Below are 20,355 nucleotides of genomic sequence, written 5' to 3' on the forward strand. Positions count from 1 at the left end.
GCCCTCTCGCTCTCATTATGAGCCATAAAAAGGGCTCGTTTGTTTCTCCACATCAACCTGTAATGGCAGCGAATGAGATCCAGTGGCCTAATTGGTGTGCAATTCTGAGTGGGAAGCTCATATGGGGTCCTGTTCATGAAAGTCTCACTCACATGCAGATTTTCCCTGGTATGCTGTGTTCTCAATAAACAAAACAAAGATCCTCTATGTCTTCTCTTGTCTGGTCTGTTATATAAACTTTGTATTTGTTATCGATTGTGCTGTGAGATTTCATTCAGGAGTTATGAGGAAATGTGGTTTCGTTCAGCGAAGGTCCTCCCCCACTGCACTGCGAGGACGTGACTAACCTGCCCACACGGAGCAGATAGCATCGCTCTGAGAGAAGCCGTGTCCTCGTTCAGATCGACTGCTGAACAATAAGGTTTTAAAATGCCAAAAATCCTTACATGATCTAACAATAACTAGTTTAATGAAAATGCAGTAATAGATTAGAACAGTACCAACCGCATTCACGTCTCATCCTGTGTCTTTGTATAATTTACTGAGCAAAAAACTTCATCACTTCACATGTCGGTTTGATTGGACCCCTCATGTCAAGGAGCTATATAGCGTCCCCAGTGGCCCATATTTATAATTACATGTGGTGTGTGTGTGAGAGCAGGAGCAGCAGCAGCAGACGCTCACTCTGCTGTTGACCAGCAGGAGAGAGACACCTCCTCCAGCTCCTGCACATCATGATGGACGGACGACACGCGGCAGAACACTTCCCTGGATCCTACTGAGATCATGTAAGTGACACTGAGCATGATTGTGTTGTCAGGTTTATCACCTGAATGAAAAGATAAAGTAATGCTGCTTCTGTTTTGCTTCACAATTACAGGAGGTGTTGCACTTTTTGTGGTTTTTCATCTTGAATGATGTGTTTTCCTTTTGCTGTAGTTTTGCAAGTGTTTTCATTCATGTTTTTTTTATTTTATTTGCTAAACTAAATGTTATTTTCATTTCCTCCCCAGCCTTGTCACCTTCTTCTCTCAGAGGTGATGAGTCCAGTGATCAGTGGCTCATCTGATCTTCACAGAGCTCTTCATGAGACATGGTACTGACTGATAAAACCTCCAGACCCCTTGCTGCCAAGAGGGTCCCCAAGCAGCGCGCTCTGCCCCACCAGAGCCTGCCCTCTCCGGCCCTGTGCTGCGCCTGCGGCCTGTGCATCATGCTGGCCGGCATCAACATCACCCTGGTGGGGGCCTTCGCCTTTGGCACCTTCATCCCCACCGGCAACCCCCCCATCGTCATCGGGCCCATTCTCCTACTGGTAGCCCTGGGTTTCTTCGCGGCCTGCTGTGTGGTCAGCAGGAGGCCCCCGACCCACGTGGCCCGCAAGGCCGCGGGGGGCGAGAAGTGGGGGCTGATGCGGATTGGGACGGCGGCGTTTGAGATGGAGACGAGCGAGCACACGCTGCAGGACACCACGGCCGTGCAGCTCAGCCCCACCAACTCCCCCAGCTCCTCGCACAGGTCCGGCTCTAGCTCCAGCCAGGGGGGCCACGCCGCCGCCGCCGCCTCTCCACCTGCCTGTCAGGATGGAGCCAGGGAGATGTGTGGCCCTGGAGATAAACCCTCCGTGACCTCTGACAGCAGCTATCCCACACAGATGCTCACAGCACTTCCTCTTCGTCGCCTGGACTGTTCACAGGATGGAAGTGTCTGTAGTAATTAACAGGACTGATTGGCCTTTCCGTACAAAAGCCTACAGACCAAATATCTCCATGACCTGCAGACTCTCAGGCTGCAGTCTGTAATGTGTTGTGCAAAAACCATGTGTGAAGGTAACTTCTTCAGTGTCGCCCCTCAGCCCCATAATGTTTGTGTATTTATTGTTGTACAATGCATCGGATGAAGGCAGATTATCCTGCGTTCATGTGTCGTGGATCAACTTGTCACCGTACAGAGAGAAGATGAGTGCGTCCGGTCGAGCAGCTTTCTGAGTCATCATGCTGCTCCTGTGTGAGTGCAGTAAAAAGTGTTTTTAAAGTTTACTTGGGCAAAGTGAGTGTGTGACGTCGAGGTGTGTTAAGATGGATGTTCAGGAACAAATCAGTGTTTTCAGTGAATTGGTCATGTTGTCGTGCCATGATTATAACAGCTACAGATGCTTATACATGTTTGAGACATTTACAATTTATAAGTAAAGTTTTACTTGATTGTAACTTACTGTATATGGTGTGTTTCTGTTATTATGTTAAAAGTTATTTAACAGAAACAGATTTTTTTGTGCATAATCCATAAAAACAAAAGCACACACACACATGCTGCTGTAAAAGAGAGGTGTGCAGGCTGTGAAGATAACTCACTTGTTATCTGGGGGAAACCGGCGGCGGCCGTGCAAACAGCCCCCTCCTAACATGTCACCCATCGCTTGGCGTCTGACCCAACAGCTGCCGGCAAAAAGGCGAGAGCCCTGTTTACTCTTCATTACGTCAGCCGTCCACAAACACAGCAGCACACACAGTGAGATCCCATCAAACAGCTCCACCGCTGGAGGAGATAACAGCAGCTGCTGCCTGATGTTATTAAGGTCTGTGCATGAAGCTTTATGAATGGCAGCACGGAGACAGTGTGGCTGCCTGGACTCATCCAGGGAGTCAGAAATAGGAACGCTGGTGATTCTACAACGAGGATGACATGTCTTGGCAACCTGAGCTCACTTAGCTAAACTAACAAGGTCACGTTGCTCTGAAGGATGAATCAGTGGAATTAGTTCAGAGTTTCCTTTGAACGTGTGCAGGTCCCTGCAACTTTTTGAGTCTGCACTAGTTTAGTTTTTCTGATTACTTACTCCCACACTGATCAGAAATGTCACATTTTAATACCTGAATATGTCATAGAATTGAAAAATAAAACTGTTACTCATTAATAACATTAATAATAATTAATAACAGAGGGAAAACCATCCATCCATCCATCAATCCATCAATCAATCAATCAATCAATCAATCAATCAATTAATCAATCAAATTCTATTTGTATAGCCCATATTCACAAATCACAATTTGTCTCACATCCATCCATCATCCCTCCCTCCATCCACCCACCCACTCACCCATCCATCACCCATCCCTCCACCCACCCACCCACTCACCCATCCATCCATCCATCCATCCACCCACCAATCAATCAATCAATCAAATTCTATTTGTATAGCCCATATTCACAAATCACAATTTTTCTCACATCCATCCATCCATCCCTATATCCATCATTGACCCCTTCATCATCCATCCATCCATCCATCCATCCACCCTCTATATTGCCTCTCCTTTGTAGGTGGCGAAGGATCTAGATCTAATCCCAGCGGACATTAGACATGGTGTACCCTGGCAGGTCAACAGTCCATCACAGGGTGGAAGTGCGCTTGAGTGTCTGCAGGAACAGAGAGAACGTGCAAACTCCAAAAGCCTGATGTTCAAACCCAGAACCATATTTAGTTTCTTCAGGCCTTCTTAATTGTTCTACAGCTTTTCATCTGCATAGCCAAAAGAGGAGGAAGAAGAGTTGGTATAAAAGCATTTTGATGGACTTCTGAACTCTCATAATCCATCTGACTGGCTCTTGTCCTGAAGTTGCAGCTGCAGGAGGCCCTGACACATGAAGTGATGTCCTCCCTCACCCCTCTCTTGTTTTGGGGAGGGTAGCAGTGATCCCAGCTTGCTGTCTGCAGTTATGCAGCATGGTCTGCTAAGGAGGACTGGAACGTGGAGCAGCCTCCCTGCTGAGTGGAGACTTAAGTCCGTCGTCAGGATCAAACTTAGACCCATTGGGTCACTGGGCTCATCGTAGGGGAAGAATTTCCATTAAAGGTCTCCAGCAAAGGGACAAACTCCAGGGAACACAGGTCAGGAGGGGCTGCTCTCAGTTTGACACCCAAGTGGAAGATAAGTGATTCTCTCTTCCACCTTCAACAGCTTCAGCAGTAAAATGCTGTTTATGCATTAATGAATCAAGAACAACTTATTTATCTCATATGTAAAAACAAATAAGTCAAAGGAGGCATTTTTCTGCAGAACAGTACATTTACTTGTGATACTTAAAATATATTTTGATTATACTACTGTACTTTTACTTGAATATTAGTTTTACCTTGAAGCTACTTTGACTTGTAATAGAGTAGGCTACTTTAACATAGGAGAATTCACTGAAAGGATCTTAATATGTCTCCCACCATGCATCTGAAATATTAAATATTTTAAGATTTCCAGGCAAAGATAAAATTTAAATACTTAAAATTATATAAAGGCCCCTATGAGAAATGATTTGGTTGAAAAGCAGAACAAATCATTGCACAGCCCACTGAGATGCTGAGCCCTGTCCCTGCATGTCCCCGGTGCTGTGGACTCTCTGTGGGGATCCTTCCTCCACACCAGCACCAACAAACACACTGCTGTGATAATAACCCTGCAGAACCTTTCTGCTCACAACAACACAAGCAGAAGAAAAGACGACAGGAGACAGCTGGGGCATCATATTTCTCCATGAATGGGTGTACGTCAGTGTGTCTGTAAACACACTGAGTCAGGACTTGCTACGTCTCGGAAACATAAATTAATTTTATAGGAACAGTAATAAAATCATGTCATTTTGAGCGATGGCAGAGAGAAAAAAAGAGAGTCGATGTAAAACAAAGGGATTCATTAACTCTTTTCTTCATGTTGCTTGTGAAGATAAATAATATCTTCAATTGTTTTTATTTACCATGTTGGAGCCACGGCAGAATTTTGCACCCTGTTGCTCCTCAGATTAATCTTCTCATGATGCTTTCAGTATCATCATCAGTGATAATTGTCTTGAATAGTCACATACATTTGCTGTAATTTTATTTATTTAATTCCAGCCCCCTCATTACAGTGATGGCTGGTGAATGTAATAATACTGAATGTGAGGCTGAAGGCTCATGATGACACATGAAGTGTCAGTGAGGGCCGAATGATTCACAGGAGACAGAGTCTGCAGCTCCCATTAGAAAGACATGAACGTGTCCAGTGAGAGAACAATGAACTGGAATCACTTGCAACTGTTCAATAAGAATAATGAGTATTATTTATGGAGCTTCATCTTGTGAATTATCCCAAAAGAGTTCAGCTCCATTGACAGATGGACACCAACACTTTCAGTCTTACGACTCCCCCCTGTGGTGAGGAGACAGTCTCTCTGTGCTTAGGATGAGCAACAGGACTGAGGAAAAAACATCCTCTGAGGCAGTGAAGGTACAAAATAGAATGAATACAGGCAATACAATTTACTAAAACATAAAGAATATATATGAGATATGTACATAATATACACTTTCACTATACAGACAGAATATCATCATATGATTTGTTTAATATCCCTATTTAAATCATAACATTCTGTTTGGTTTGACTCTATATTCTTCCCCTGGTCATTCAGGTCACATGCAGCGACTCTGTGCCCCCATGTTCCTGACACATCTAGCTTTCTTCTCTTACTGAGTATTGATAATTGAAACAGTTATTGTTTATTTATGTGTTAAATCCTGTAATTGGGTAGTTATTTGTTTCATTTGAATAAAGTACACTTTCACAAGGTTAATTTAGCTGATTGTTTCCATATTTAAATAGAAGGATATGATGGTGTCTCCATTACTGTCTTGTGGCACCAGAGGGCAGTGTCGCCATTCACACTGTCTCTCTGGGGCAGCTGAGAAAATGTACCTGGTTTGTTTTGATCTAGTTTTTGGCTTTAACGGGACTTTGAGTGGGACACAGAAAACTGGTAACTGAGTGTGAATTTAAATCTTCTCTCTGTGATTATTCCTCCTTCACTTGGATGTTTGGTCTTCATTTTGCAGGATGATGTTTGAAACTAAAACAGTTTTCACTTGTATCTGCTGAGGGAAAGTGTCGCATCTGAATTTATGATTGAACGCCTCCAACTTCATGTCATTACTCCCAGTTTGATGTGAAGCCTGAAACAACCAGCGCCCACACTGTCACTCACATACACTGAAAATGATTGATTTTCAGTCCAGTATTAAAAAAAATTGATTTAAAAAAAAGAAGAAGCTTATTCACAGATTGTGAATTTTTTTCTTTGAAGACGAGGGAGGAAATGTAATTTTAAGATGTTTTAGATTTAAAGTGAAAATTATCTCTGGCGTCATGAATATTAAAAAAATAGCCTACAATTGAAAGTTGAACTCACAATTTCCTTGAAACAAATACAACAATTTTAGCAAATAAATATATTGTGTTCTATAGAATTAATTTCTCGTCATTTTCATTTGAAAAGTAAGAACTTTTACCTACTTGAAGTTTCTTAATGTTAATTAAAATTAGCAGAGAGAAAAAAACATGAATGTTCCCAAACCCTTTAAAGGAGAGCAAGTTTAATTTATTCATATTTATTTATTTATTTTCTGGATGGCTCCAAGGTGTTTGGGGCCCTGAATGCATCACGGCCTTTAACTGCTCTGCACCGTCCCTGGGCCTCCTCCTGCCTGAAGCTCGCTCTGTGTTTTCCGACAGATGCCGTAACTCTCCTGCGGCCTCGAGCCTCAGTGCAGGTCGTCTCTGAACCGCCGCCTGGAAAAATACATTTCCCACAGGTAATAATACATTTCACTCCCAGATAACAGCACGTTAGAACAATGGCAAGGTTACAGCGTCTTTGGCCTCGTCTGCGAATATAATCATCAGCAGGTGAGTGACCCAATGTGCTTCCTACACACAGGCCCTGCTCATATATAAAACTTGCTCCTGCATCTTGTATAAACCATTTGTCTTTGTGTCCCTCCTCAGCTGTCGGGTAGAACAGGCGTTTAATGTCACACCTCCTGAAGTGACGAGCCATTAATTTCATCCTCCTCTCCAGTTTGCAGTGTCCCTCCAAACTGCAGCCGCCTCCATCTAATTCCTAATGACTGTTGCGAGTGCTGACTCTGCTAGTGTAAAACAAATGATTTCTGTGTCCTGTTGGAATCATCCTAATGTATTTCAATGGACGGGGCTGTTTTAAAATGACAGAAAGGGGGTGGGTGGGTTCCATCTCATGATAAATGTGCAAATGTCCACCAGAGCTGAATCAGACAGCACATTTTAATGGCCTGATTGCTCGTTCATTTCTCGCCTCATTCTCTTGCAGCCCTGCTCCCTCCTTTTTCTTTTTTTTTTTACGCAGAGCTGGTCATATTTTGTCCCAGATTAGTAGAGACGCCGGCTGACAGTTGCCTCTGCTCAAGGTATTTAGGAGACATAATTCATTTATAGATCGAGAAGTGCTCCTATTTGTCATCCCCATTTTTTATGCTCGGCACCTCCTCAGTCGCTCGTTCCTCTGGGTGGTGTGTGTGTGTGTGTGTGAGAGTGTGTGTGTCAGGGGAGATGGGGCCCAGGCCAGTGTTCAGCTGATGTATTAGCTGGCATATGCAAGCAATGAATTATCCAGGAGGAAAAGGAGTCAATTATCCACTCCTAAAGAGGGGCAGGGCCTGTGTGGCCTAGGGGCCCCTTTCCATATTTACCAAATCATTTCACAAAAAGGTACGCTGGGAGACGTGGGGAGGAGACGGTGAGCAGACAGCACACACACACACACACACACACACACACACACACACACACACACACACACACACACACACACACACACACACACACTCACATTCAGCTTCGATCCTCTCCAGCTCAACCTTGTACCCTCTCGTCACTTCCCTTCCTGCACGTGCTCAGAGTCGCCCTCCTCGGTTAAGAAGGAGGAGCGGTGATGTTTCGTACTCGTACAGTTATAATTCATTTCATAGACACCGACTCCTCAAACTGACTTTGGTTGAGCGGGAATAGCCGCGACGTGACCGTCGGCCATTTTGCTATTTCCCCCCAATTCTGTCCCCCGACTCCCCTCGAATCAAAATGGGGCCCTGATTGAGTGTGCTGCTCTGACTAATAGAGTGGATATGGTAAATGAAATACCCGCGACTTTCATTCCAAAGTCTCTTACCCCCTGTGTCCCCAGTCACTTTGCCATGACATATTTCCAGAGATTGAGCGTTCTATCCTGTTTTTGATGAGGACATACCGAGACAAGACGAGTGGCGGCGGCGGTGGCAATGATACCTCAGAGCAACCGGGACCCTCGGACATGGGCGGCCGAGCTGACGGGGCCTCTGGTGACTGACAGGGCTGACACTTAGGGAAATGAGGTCGTTAGACAGCATTATGCTTGGGCTGATAGCTCGGTAATGGGTTTTAAGTTTGGAATTTAACACAGAAGCCCACCGGGGATGGGTTTGATGTGCGGGCGGACAGGTGGGCTGCAGAATAAAGGAGGCAGCTCTCACGGACACCAGGGGGAATGGTCTGAGACGGGGCGAAAAAGGGATGAGGAAAGGGAGAGAACAGTTTAAAAGAGGATGGGTTTCTAAAAATAAAACACACCAGTAAGTGATCCTCTTTAACACAAGGAAATCAAGAACAGCAGACGAGTGACTTTTTGTTTTTGGTCCTGCCCTTCACTTCAGGCTTATACTCAAAGAATTTTATTTTCTTTAGATTTGACTCTTTCACATAAAGAAAGTGGGGGGGAAATTACGATTGTTTTAATCTGTTATGGCTCAACTGCAGAAGGTAATGTTTCTTAAAACAATGAACATTTTCACATCCTTTGTTATGTTTCGGAAAGGTTTTACGATTTTGCACGCAGCTTCCGAGCCGCCTCGAGTCTTAAGAGAGGGCGTCTAAATTTAGCAAATAATGATAAACTCTTTTTAAGTTATAAGACATAGGCTAATGCGAAAGGATGTTAAAACCAGTGGGATAGTTTAGTGGAGATTAAGGGACGTATCAAAGACTTCTGTAAAGCTCCATCATGAGCCGTGCGCTTGTTTGGGCATCTGCACATGCTTTTTTTTTTAAAGAGTGGGGCAGGAGCAGCTCAGTGAGTGACTGATAATGTCTCAGCATCACTCCCATTACTCCTTCTGGCTGTGCTGTGAAAACAAATGGTCCACTTTACTGCTGCCGTGGACCTGGTGTGGAGTTCTGTTTCCGGAGGAAGATTTAGAGGTGCGATGCGGTCGTCCAGCAGAGGGCAAGACGACTCTCGCAGGAGAGGACAAAATGGATGAGGTGGGGCAGAGTGATGACGGCAGTTTCATTCATTCCCCTTGACTTGGTTTGGCGGGGAGATGAATTACGCCAGGCCGCTGTGAGAGGTTTATGGGAGGGAGAAAGAGGGTCAGGTTGCCATGGTCAGTGTTTTTCAGGGGGAGCAGATGAGGAGAGCTGGCAACACACATAAAGTCAAGTAGCCCCACGCCGTGTTTCGGCTCCGTGTCCTGCAGGCGTGTTTCTCACTGCTCTCTAGAGAGAACACATCGAATTCAACCTCATCAGAACAGTCCAACCGGTCGAGAAGTGATTTCTGGTTTACAAGAGATAGACCTGGTGTGTGTGTGTGTGTGTGTGTGTGTGTGTGTGTGTGTGTGTGTGTGTGTGTGTGTGTGTGTGTGTGTGTGTGTGTGTGTGTGTGTGTGTGTGTGTGTGTGTGTGTGTGTGTGTGTCGTGGCAATCCCATTTCTGTTTATGTCTAAAGTGTTAAGTAGCTTTACAAACCGCCACTGCTTCAATCAGCATCTGTCGGGGAATTCATTATGCCACTTTCATTGGCTCAAGTGAACATGAAGCCTTTCTTCACGAGTTGTGAAGGAAAAGAAAAAATGCTGGAAAAAGAACAGCCCCTTTCATCACCAGAGGTGTGGATGATCGCTGCAGTGGGCTTAAGTGACAGGTAAATTGCAGGTTAAGTGGAGAACACAGTCTTTTAACAAGAGACTCCAGGCTCCTCCAAATCCTCCTTAGTCTTTAATCTGAATACAAAAGGCAGGGGCGGGGGATTAAATCTGACCCCTCAATGTTCTGTTTGTTCCAGACTCCAGTCGAGGGCCTGCTGTAGCGGAAGAGCAGAAGAGTCCCAGGTTTGCATTTCCCTGTGTGCCATGTGGCGGCTTTTACAAACAACATCGTCCACATTATGCTCCCTCCTCACTGGCTAACTTCCCCCGGGACAAAGGAAGGCCTCCGAAGTCACCAGCTTCCCCTTTCGTACCCGCTCTCATCGAGCGTGAGATGTAGTTGGAATTCTCTTAAAAGGGACTGTTTATTTAATTGTGGATGAAACGCCATAATGCAGATTAATTACAGTTCTGTGCTGCGGAGAAAAAAACAAATCCTTCTTTATTTAGCTTCGGCGACTGTTAGAAAGAGGAGAAGGGGCCGGGGTGAGGCAGGCGGTTAGGGCTTGCCGAGAGAAAGGCGCTTTGGGTTGTCAACGTTTTAGAGGCTTAGAGTCAAACCTATCCGGGCTCAGGAGAGAGGAGTCTGGGTGTTAGGAAGGCAGAATGACTCCTGATAGAAGGAGTTTGCGGCTCAAGTCGAGAGGAATCGTCTTGGCTCCCGGATGAGGCAAGGACTAATTGATTCTCTGAAGTTTCCTGTCGCAGAGCCCGATTACAGGTATGACCGGATTAAAAAAGGAGAAGGGAAAAAAAACAAGGGATCTGGAGGAGGGAAATGGTAAAAATCAAAGAGAAAAGAAGATGAGGGCTGCCATAGACGGATCAGCATCGCTTATACGCATTGATGTGCTCGCTTTTGTTCATGTGTGTGTGTGTTTGTGCCGGTATTTTCATGTGTACACACGCCGGTGCTGCTGTGTTTGATCTCTATACTCAGTGGCAATCATCAGGTCACATTGCAAGGCCCCGTTCTCCGGTGTGTCACACAGGAGCACATTGTGTTGTAGCAGCATGCTTCCCCTAATCACTCACTTCTGGTTAACACGTCTCAAAGCCAGAGGCATATGTCTCGCCTGCCCATAACAGTCCATGACAAGATTGAGTTCTGAGGCATGTGGGAGCCATAGCGAGGCTGGCTCTAAGAGAGAAGCCTCCAGGAGAAGGAGAGTTAGGACGCATATCTAGACCTAAGCTGTCATGCATGCAGCTGTAATGGCTTGTTTAGTGGCAAAGTCCAATCTAGGGCCCCAGAGAGCCATTATTCCTGGACTATCGATCGGGCCCTACGGCCACCGCAGCTCGGGCCCCTGTCCCTGATCCTGTTCAGTAATAAGCGTACTCATGTCAAGGTGGTAATTATCATTGATCTGTAGCCGCTGTGACAGGGCAGCGGCCCGTTGCCGTGATTCATACCTGGCGTGGGGCTACTGGACTTGAGGCGCCAAATCACCAATCTCAAACTCACAAACAGCTTCTAGTGGCACTGCCATGGCCGCCCCTGGAAACAAAGCAGTGCTCCAGTGATGGATGTCAGTTTTTTCGGTTGTTGATACTTTTTGGGTGGCAGTTTTGAACTAAGGCTAATTACCAACATGAGAGTTTTGCTTGGCATGAAGTTCAAGAACCCTGAAATCCTTCTGACCAACTCTTCTCTCTTCCTACTCAGGTAATCGAGTAACCTGAGTAGACGTAACTTTCTTCCATCTCCTCACACGTTGTCGCTTATGTTTTCTGCCTCCTTTTACTGTCCTCCCCTCTCCCCAGGTTATAGACTGGGAGATTTATCACTGTTGATCTGCCTCTGGGTGGTAACGTGTGGCGGAGTGAGAAGAGCAGAGACACAATGTTATTGTGCTGACAAAGTACATGTCAACATACCAGAATATATGTGGATTGGGTTGTCGATGTATGTATAGACAGTTATTAGCCATGTTAGCTGCCTGGTTCTGAGGATGGGCGTTTTTGTTTAGACTGAAAAATATCAACAATGGATTGCCATGAAAATCCATACAGACATTCATAGTCCCCAGAGGATGAATCTTACTGACTGTGGTGATCCCTCGTCTTTTGTTTTACAGCCACAGCTGATGTAAAATGTAACTATGAAAAGATTTTCATGAAATTTGGTACAGATATATGTAGCCCCCAGAAAGTTTCCTAACAACAGAGGAAGTTTTCTCTAATACCTCTGAGGTTCCCCTTTTTTGTTTTTAAGGGCAATATTGCAACAGTTAGAATATACTGACATGACATTTTGGCACAGACGTGCTAGATGTGATCCCCTGAAATTGGATTCACCATCATCATATCATCTTATTTTCATAAGACAAAATTCCTGAAAAATCAAAGACATACCAATCCGACTCAGCTGTACAAAAGTGTTAGCAGACAAATATTAGCATGCTAATGCACTAAATCATAGACTGTATATGTAGGCGGAAGACATCACTGTTTATAAAAAGTGAAGCCAAAGCGTCTTAATCACCCCCTGGTGGCTGGCTGCAGTATAGGTCATAAGTTTAGTCCAAACTGAAATAACAGGTGTGAAAGGCGCCTCGGTCGATAGACCAAACCAACGGACCAAAATTTAGTCCGACCAAAAGAGGTGGTTTTGGTCCGAATCAAACTGAGCCATGGTTCGGTTCATTTGCAGCGTGAAAAGTTTTTTTTTTAATAACCTTTTGAACATTTGCAGGAAGTTGAGACAGCATCAAAAAACATAGGAAGAAAACGAAACTGCTTGCAGGATTACTTGCATTCTTCGCCTCCGAAGATATAATGTTTGAACGACAAGGAAGTTAATTTGTTTGGTCGTAAAACCATAGTGAATATTACAGTGGCAACAAAATTGGTTCATTAAAGACTTTTTTCTTTGCACCTTATTCAAAAAAAGATAGTTGATACAAAAGCCGAACTGACAACATGCCGACCAATCAATGTCATATGTAGAAACAGCCCCCCTAGGTGATGATGACAGGACGTACATCTGTCATACAAAAGTCTTTAGTCCGCTCCCTAAATTAAACCAAAACTAACTGGGTTATATGTAAACAATGTGACAAAACATGAGCCTTGGTTCTGACTTTCAGCTGTAAAAACATCCTTAGTCTCCGTCTACAGAAGTTTACAGTCCACTGTACATTGTAGTTCTATATAACTTTACTGGTGCAGCGTTCACAGACTATCTCTGATTGAATCTAATTGTACTCCACGCTCATAGTAACTCCTCCACTTGTACCGGGGTGACCGAGGTGGGAGAGGACGTGGAAGCAGGGGGAGTCGGACGGGGAGCGGAGAGTCAGACACTCGCACAGAGAAATAAAGAGATGTTGGGGGGTTTCAAGGCAGGCAATCAGTTTTCTTTTTGTGGGCGCTGGAGCGGGACTCGTGTCACCTGCAGACCAAACCCCATCTCCTCTGATTAAGTCCTGTGAAATATTCCATTTGTCAGTGTCACGGCCCTGGCGTTGTTGCCGCGGCGAGCAGCCAGCCGTGTCTTTTTGACTGTGTCATTCTCCAATTTACAACAGACACCGACAACATCATCAAGTCCCTAATGTCCCCTTGGCTTGCTCTTGTTCAACCCTTCGCTCACGCTCTGCAATGCTTTTTCCCCTCTCCGATGCACCATCAGCGTATCTGCGCGCTCTGTATCACAGGAACCATCCGAGTGTTGTCTGGATCCACGTGTGATTTTCTGTGCAGAGTGAAGCCCAGACTGGGACTGAATCTGGGGACTATCTGTCTACGCCCAAACCTTAAGAGAGTTTCCCTGTTAAAAGTGTTGTGTGTTTCTTTTCAATCTGTGTCCGGACTATCAACAGCTAACATCACTCAGGCCTCAAACTCTCAGGCGTGTGATCTAACCCCATTAGCAGCCAATGTCTTTTCAGGAGCAGAGCTGGCATGCTTCAGAGGGGATGGAAATTTCAATCTCCCTTCTATCATTTTCCCTATCATTACTCCATTCGCCGCCATCTCTCCCCATCCCGAGTCCCGTGAGGGAGCGGAGCGGCTGAAAAGGAGGGCATCGTGGACCCTGTGCCCAACTTTAATATGAGAGGAGCAAAAGAAAAGAGAGAGAGCGGGGGTGTTTATACATTATTAGGGGTCTATTATAAAGCAGCTATCACATTCTCCCTCTTCCGTTCATTCCCTCACCCTCCTGACAGGTAGCGGGCGGGCTGCCTTGATGACTGGACTCAATCACCTGTGACAGTTTTGATTTGATGTCACTCTCTGGGTCGCTCTATTTGTTTGAGCAGTTAAGAGGTAATTGTGTGACATTGGCGGGGGAAGACGTGCTTTGGCGGCGCACCCGCTGAACCGAGGGGACAAGACGAGGGAGTGTGGCAATAATAAATGAGGGCTATTTTCCTCAGCATTCCCAGGCTGTGTGCATGTGTGTATTGTAGGTGTGTGTGTGTGTGTATAGATGATGGGGGGAACAAGAAGGGGTGATGAGCCCCTCTACCCTGAGGGAATTCAGCTGTGAGATGCACATTGAGGTCGCCTGCACCCACTATTATCATCACTTTCTCTCGTCTGAACGCAATTGTTTCTGTGCCTGATCGCTCTCTTTTTTTTTTCCTTTTTTCCAAAAAATAGTTTAGGTGTCACTCAGAGAAACTTCAAAAGGGGTCACATGTTCCCCGTGTGATGGAGTTGAAAGTTGGAAGTTGATTCTTTAAGATGATTGAATCAAGATGACAGTCAAACACTTGGTTTAGTGGCAGCACCACCAACTTTATCTGACTTAGCATGACGGTGCACATGGATCACAAACATAAAAGTTATCTGGGTGAGGCAGAAACTGTGGTGACAGGAACATTAGAATTCAACGAGAGTCTTTCTCAGGCTGTTATGTATGATGGAGTGGAATATCTGTCATTTCAGCAAAACAACACCAGATACAGGAAATGTCTATATTTCTTGCAGAGAGGAAAGCTGGAGTCAGTGTTCGCTTAAGCTGTTTTCTGATAGAAAACATGAACTTCTGAAAATTTCCAGAAAATTGTGTGTGGACATTTTCCGGAGTTTGTCTGTCAGAGCAGCAGGAGACGGTCTGGGTCAGATGCTTTTACCACGACAGGTAAATGTCCGGAACATTAAAGCGAGGGGTAGAACATGCAGGAGGTCAGACCTGATGTTTGAATTCTGCTGTGGAAATCAAGTGTCAGCTTCAGCATCTGCCCTCTTTGCAAAAACCTCTCAAATCTTCTCGTCTTATCAAGCCAACATCTTTGTCTGTGGAAACTTCATCAACACGGCCACCAGGCTAGGTGTTTCCCCTTGTTTCCAGTCTTTATGCTAAGCTAATTCAACTATCTGATGACTTTAAATTAATGTTGAACAGACAGACCGAATAATGGTATCGATCTTCTCAGCTAACCCTCTACAAAAAAGCAAATAAGCATATTTCCACCAAAAATGTTGAACTGTGAAAGAATGGCTGACGACTGAGAAGTTAAAACCTGATTGACTTGTCCTTAAAGTGAGATATATATTCCGACAGAGACGAAATGCCACCACAAAAAGATTTATGAGGAGTTGAAAAAGAGACTTATAAGAGTCAACCATAAGTTTAGAGATGTTTAAAAAAAAGTGCAATGAACTGGAAATGAAGACCCTCAACCACAAGTGAAGCAGACTTTAGACTCATAGCAGAGAGACACACTCTTTGGACCTGATATGTGCAGGATTTTATTATTATAATTGTGACTGAAATGAGGCATTGCGTTTTACTGCCCTTAAGGTCCGTGTGGTCAACCCATATATGCAAACCATGCTGTCCTAAACCCAAAAGTAAATCTGATAATGATAGTTTCCATTGTACGGCTGCACGTTGGCAGTAAAGTCCTCTCTGCATTCAGCGAGACTTCAACTCTCCCTGGCTTTGAATGCCAGAGATAATCTAGAATCCCTCTTTTCTTATGTAGAAGAAGCGGAGAGAGAGAAATCGTGGCAGAAGATTGCAAATCTGTGAGCTCCGGCTTTACCTCCCTCCCCCCTCTCTCTCCACCCATCCACAGCAGACTGGGGGTGCAAGGGGAGGTTTCAGGGAGAGCCGGAGCTCGGTCCAGTCCAGAAATCAAAGAATCTGACCATCTTGTGTTTTCAGCTCGGGGAGATTCTCTGTTTTTTTAAGGTGCCAGAAAAAAAAGGCTTTTCTTACTCTGCTCGTTGAGCTCATCCATTTGTTTGTTATCTCAATCCAGGATTTGGAGAGATACAAAGCTGATTAAACAACAAAAGCATATGGGAAGATAAAGAACACTTAGGTAATGGGTTTAGCCTGCCTGTTTAGCACGCCAAATTCATCCCCTTTTCTCTCGGCTCAAAATGTGTTTGTTATTCTTCTCTCAGTCTTGATCCAGCTGGAAGAAAGGGAACAAGAGAAAGCAGGAAAGACGATAGGAAAAAAAGCGAGGAGAGAGGAAGAAGTGGAGGCTTCTGGTGACAATGTTGTGAGAGAGTGGGAAACCGGCAGTGTAAGTGCAGCAGGAGGCAGATGTTGTGGCTGCATACATTTATATTTTAATACTTTTAAATGTAAAATCAAATGTCTACGAATTGATTAAATCCACATAAAAATGTCTGTTTGATGAAGTTGCTGTTTATCATGGACTGTTTATAAATCGACCCTCCATGTTAGTTGAGGGGACATGGACCAAATTAAAAAGTTGTACACATCAAATATATTTTTCTCAAAGATGGTTTCTGTAATTTTAGATAGTTCTTATAACACCGATGTTTGTCGCAGTGTTCATATTTCTGGTAAGTTCGGTTTGAATTAGTTAAATTATGCAATAATATACGTCATGATTGACAGCTGATACTGACCCGCGATTGGTTGAGCTCATGTATCGACGGGACCTCGTTACCATGGCTCCATCCCCAGATCACTACTGCAGAGACATTAGCAGAGATATTTTAGCTTCATTTCTGCATAGTGAGAGGAATTGGAGACAGTAAAACTATTTAAATTTATCACTATTTATTCACTCTAATATCACTGAAGTTGATATTTGTTAAGATTGCATTCCAGTATTTACACTAAAAAGAGACATTCTTATAAAATGAATGTGCACAAATTTGACCAAAATATGACCGAACAGGATTTCCAGTAACAAAAAGTGGAATAATAATAATAATTAGCTATAATCAGTTCTGCAGTCAGTTTGCTGTCAAATCATTTTTATTTTAAATTTTTTAGGGTATGTTAATTAATTCAAATCAGGTGTACTTTGTTGTTCATTACAGTTGGAACATATATCTAACACCATAAGTGTCCTCTCTGTATGTGATCATAGGATGGCATGTAAACCAATACAGGGCCATTAAAGCCAGCCTCGCTCTTCCCTGGTTGAACCTGGTGAAAAGCAATCTGAGGGCTTTGCTGCTGCTCTGATAATAACACCTCACAGAGGTCAGCGAGCGCTGGGGAGGGATGAGGCAAAACATATTTACGCTCCTCCTGCTGCTTCCCCCTCATGGAAAGAAGCCATGAGAAAGGTGCTTACTTAGACGAGATAAAGAGCAAGATGAGAGGCAGCGGACTCGGATTAGGGAAGGGAGACGATCACGGCCAGAAAAGGCAGGGAGGAGGGGTGGGGGTGCCGGCAGTGGCGGAGGACAGCGAGGCCGGGAGCCGGTGTCTGGGCTGGTTGGATATGGGGGGAATATTAATCTGGGTTTAGTGTGAGCAGGACCCCACAAACGGCTCAAGCAAACAGAGCTTAGATGAGGCCAAGCCTCGGAGAAAGTCCTAAATCTTCACATTAGCTCCCCGCGTTTCTTCTGCTGAACCCGTAAGCTCTTTTTCTAAAGGACAGCACAAACAAACCACAACCCCCACCACCACCACTACCTCCACCACCAACAGTACCTCTTGCCAGTCCCTTACACTTCCTCTCTCACGCACACTCTCGCACACACTCTCAAAATCAAGACGAGGCTTTGAGAATCGAGATTGCAGGGAAATTTTTATAAATCCAGGGGCCTGAGTGGATAGGGAGAGATTAGATTGGTCCCCCTCTTAAAGCGACAGGATGCTCCAATTGTGTTTCTCATTCTACGCTGTGCCCTACTTCTGTGTCAGCGAAGAATGAGGGAGCAGGGAGAAACAATTTGAGGGTTCGGGGAGCTGGTGTCATGATAACCTTGGCAATGCCTGCAAAAAAAAAACAACCTTAACTGAATTTGGTGTTTAAAGAAAGCTTTTTATTGGGGGGATTTTTCGGTGGCAGAGAGTCTTGTGTGTTAAACCCACTGAGAGGATATGTCCACGAAAAAGAAAAAAGTTTTTAATGCAGTGGCAGTTTGTCAAAGGATGTCATTAAATCTCTCGTCCAGAAAGGGTCCAAAATTTATTGGACAGAATTTCCAATCTTTAAAAAAAAGCATCTCCTAAACTAGATTTACACTTTTTCTCTCTATTAGCAAACAAAACAAACTGATGATGTCATCAGTGGATTATAAATGAACTGAATAAACAGGAAGTGACGGAAAAGAAGAGGCAGAGAAACAGCGGTGGGATGTAACTAAGTACATTAACTCAGTTACTTTTCACTTTTACTCCGCTGTATGCAAACGTGTGTCCTTCCTACAGCACTACAATTTTACAAAGCAGTGCGTTACATGTGACATTTTGTTTTTAATTTTATAAAAGTAATCGAGAGGGGAATTGCTCCATTGATCCAGAGAGAGCAGGCAGGTAACATTTGCAGCAACAGCATCAGTGGTGAAGAAACAGGGACTAGGCTACGATATGATACATACTTTTATATTGAAAAGCAAGTACTTTTACTTAAGTAGAAACATTAATGAGGCACTTTTACTTTGATATTAATGTATTTTTTGTCTATTTTTTTTTCTCACTTTTTGTAGTTATGTAATAACATCTCAGCCTCGGAGTCTAAAGAGGGTGTCAGGCTGTCCCATTGGTGGAGGGGGGGGGGGGAGGGGGGGAGGGGGGTTGTCACTAAGGGGGGAGAGGGATCGAGCCGCTGAACCTCATCCCATCACCCGCAGCTTCTTGGTGGGGAGGGAACCAGGGAAAAAAGTGCCTCCTGACTGAGTTTCATTAACCTGACCACATGTGCCAAAAGCCCCGGTATTAGAGTTAATCAAACTGACACAGACACACTTACTGCAGTCGACTGGAGCACCTGGGAAGCTCATCCAGAGGCCCGCTGCTTCTCATGTCCAACACAAGTAAAAGTATGCATGTGTTTGCTCGTGTGCAGTCACACACACACAAACACACACACACACACACATATCTATATACATACACCAGCTGACACACTCATCACCACGCTCTTCAGTATAGCCTCAACCTCATGAAATATCATTTATGGAGTTTCGATTAAGTGTGGAGGAGCGTTTGATGTGAGGTCCAGTCGTGTATAAGCCTCGCGGCTAACTGTAACCATCACATGAATGTCATTTAAACATCAAATGGGACCTTGAAGGGCCTATAGGTCTTATTTAGAGTCACACTTCAGATCATTAGAGTCGAGCGGAAATTTGAATCTCGCACATATGACAAAAATTTAATTCTGTAAATGATTTTTTCACTCCACACCACTGAACTTTATTAAATCTGTTTTATTTATTTGGCTCCGGTTACCTTCAAATTATTTTCAGTGCAGAAAAAAATCCACCTCAATTAGAGCAACAGAGGGAACTCATACTTAAACTGTTATAATGTAAAGAAACTTTATATTACAACAATAAAACAAAATTTTAAATAAATCTCAAAACTATCTTTTTTTGGACATTATTTTTGTATATTAACTGCACTGAAGACATTTCTTATTGCTTTTTATTATTAGTTTTCTGTTGCTACTAAATTGTTTAATATTATCTTTGAATTAAGTCTATTATGTAATAAATGTGATTCATATTAATATGTGTATTTATGGTGTCATATTTACATTCCCCATGTTTTTGGTTCCCACCTGCCCAGTGTTTATGGAGGGAGAATTATAAGGTGATGCTGGGGTTGGGATTTGGTTGAGAGAATAAAAAGTTGAGTGTTAAACTCTTCTACCGTGTCGATGATAATAAATGAAAGTGTTTTTTTGCAATATATAATATATTAGAAATAAATTCAAGGTTGTCACTGTGCCCAAAGGAAAAATGGAAAATATTTGACCTGACTTGCACCTTAAAAGCTATTAATAGAAAGCTGTCACTCTTATCAAACATGGCTGCCGAGACATATATATTATATATGTTTGAGACAAGCAGCGAGAGACTTGAATTACTGCATGATTAGCCTAATACTCTACATACAGGAAAAAGCAGCAGTTTAAATGTGACAGTAAGTAAAAATCCATTTCTGTGGACAAGAATTACTAATGGAAAGGAGTAAAATGGGGTTTTAGATATGTACAGTAGGAGGACTGGTTGTATTTAAGCTCCCCGCAAAGTCTCCCACTGGCAGCATTATCCGGCCTGTGCACCTGTCAGACAACACAACATGACGAAAAATGTACCTTCATCAGAAGGCGGCGAGCAAATATTAGGCAATCTCA

The 20,355-nt window shown here is 43.9% G+C and overlaps 1 protein-coding gene across 1 annotated transcript; it reads left to right on the forward strand.

The window, feature by feature from the left end:
* The first annotated feature begins 550 nt into the window (after window positions 1–550).
* On the forward strand, window positions 551–16,949 carry LOC117760708 (transmembrane protein 275-like). Its single transcript, XM_034583946.1, has 4 exons — window positions 551–788; window positions 1,014–2,806; window positions 6,573–6,577; window positions 16,939–16,949. Exon 2 carries the CDS (start codon window positions 1,094–1,096, stop codon window positions 1,718–1,720), a length of 627 nt encoding a protein of 208 aa, XP_034439837.1. The 5' UTR covers window positions 551–788; window positions 1,014–1,093; the 3' UTR covers window positions 1,721–2,806; window positions 6,573–6,577; window positions 16,939–16,949.
* The last annotated feature ends 3,406 nt before the right edge of the window (window positions 16,950–20,355 follow it).

The sequence above is a fragment of the Hippoglossus hippoglossus genome, chromosome 4 (genome assembly GCF_009819705.1).
Source record: "Hippoglossus hippoglossus isolate fHipHip1 chromosome 4, fHipHip1.pri, whole genome shotgun sequence".
NCBI classification, from domain to species: Eukaryota; Metazoa; Chordata; class Actinopteri; order Pleuronectiformes; family Pleuronectidae; genus Hippoglossus; species Hippoglossus hippoglossus.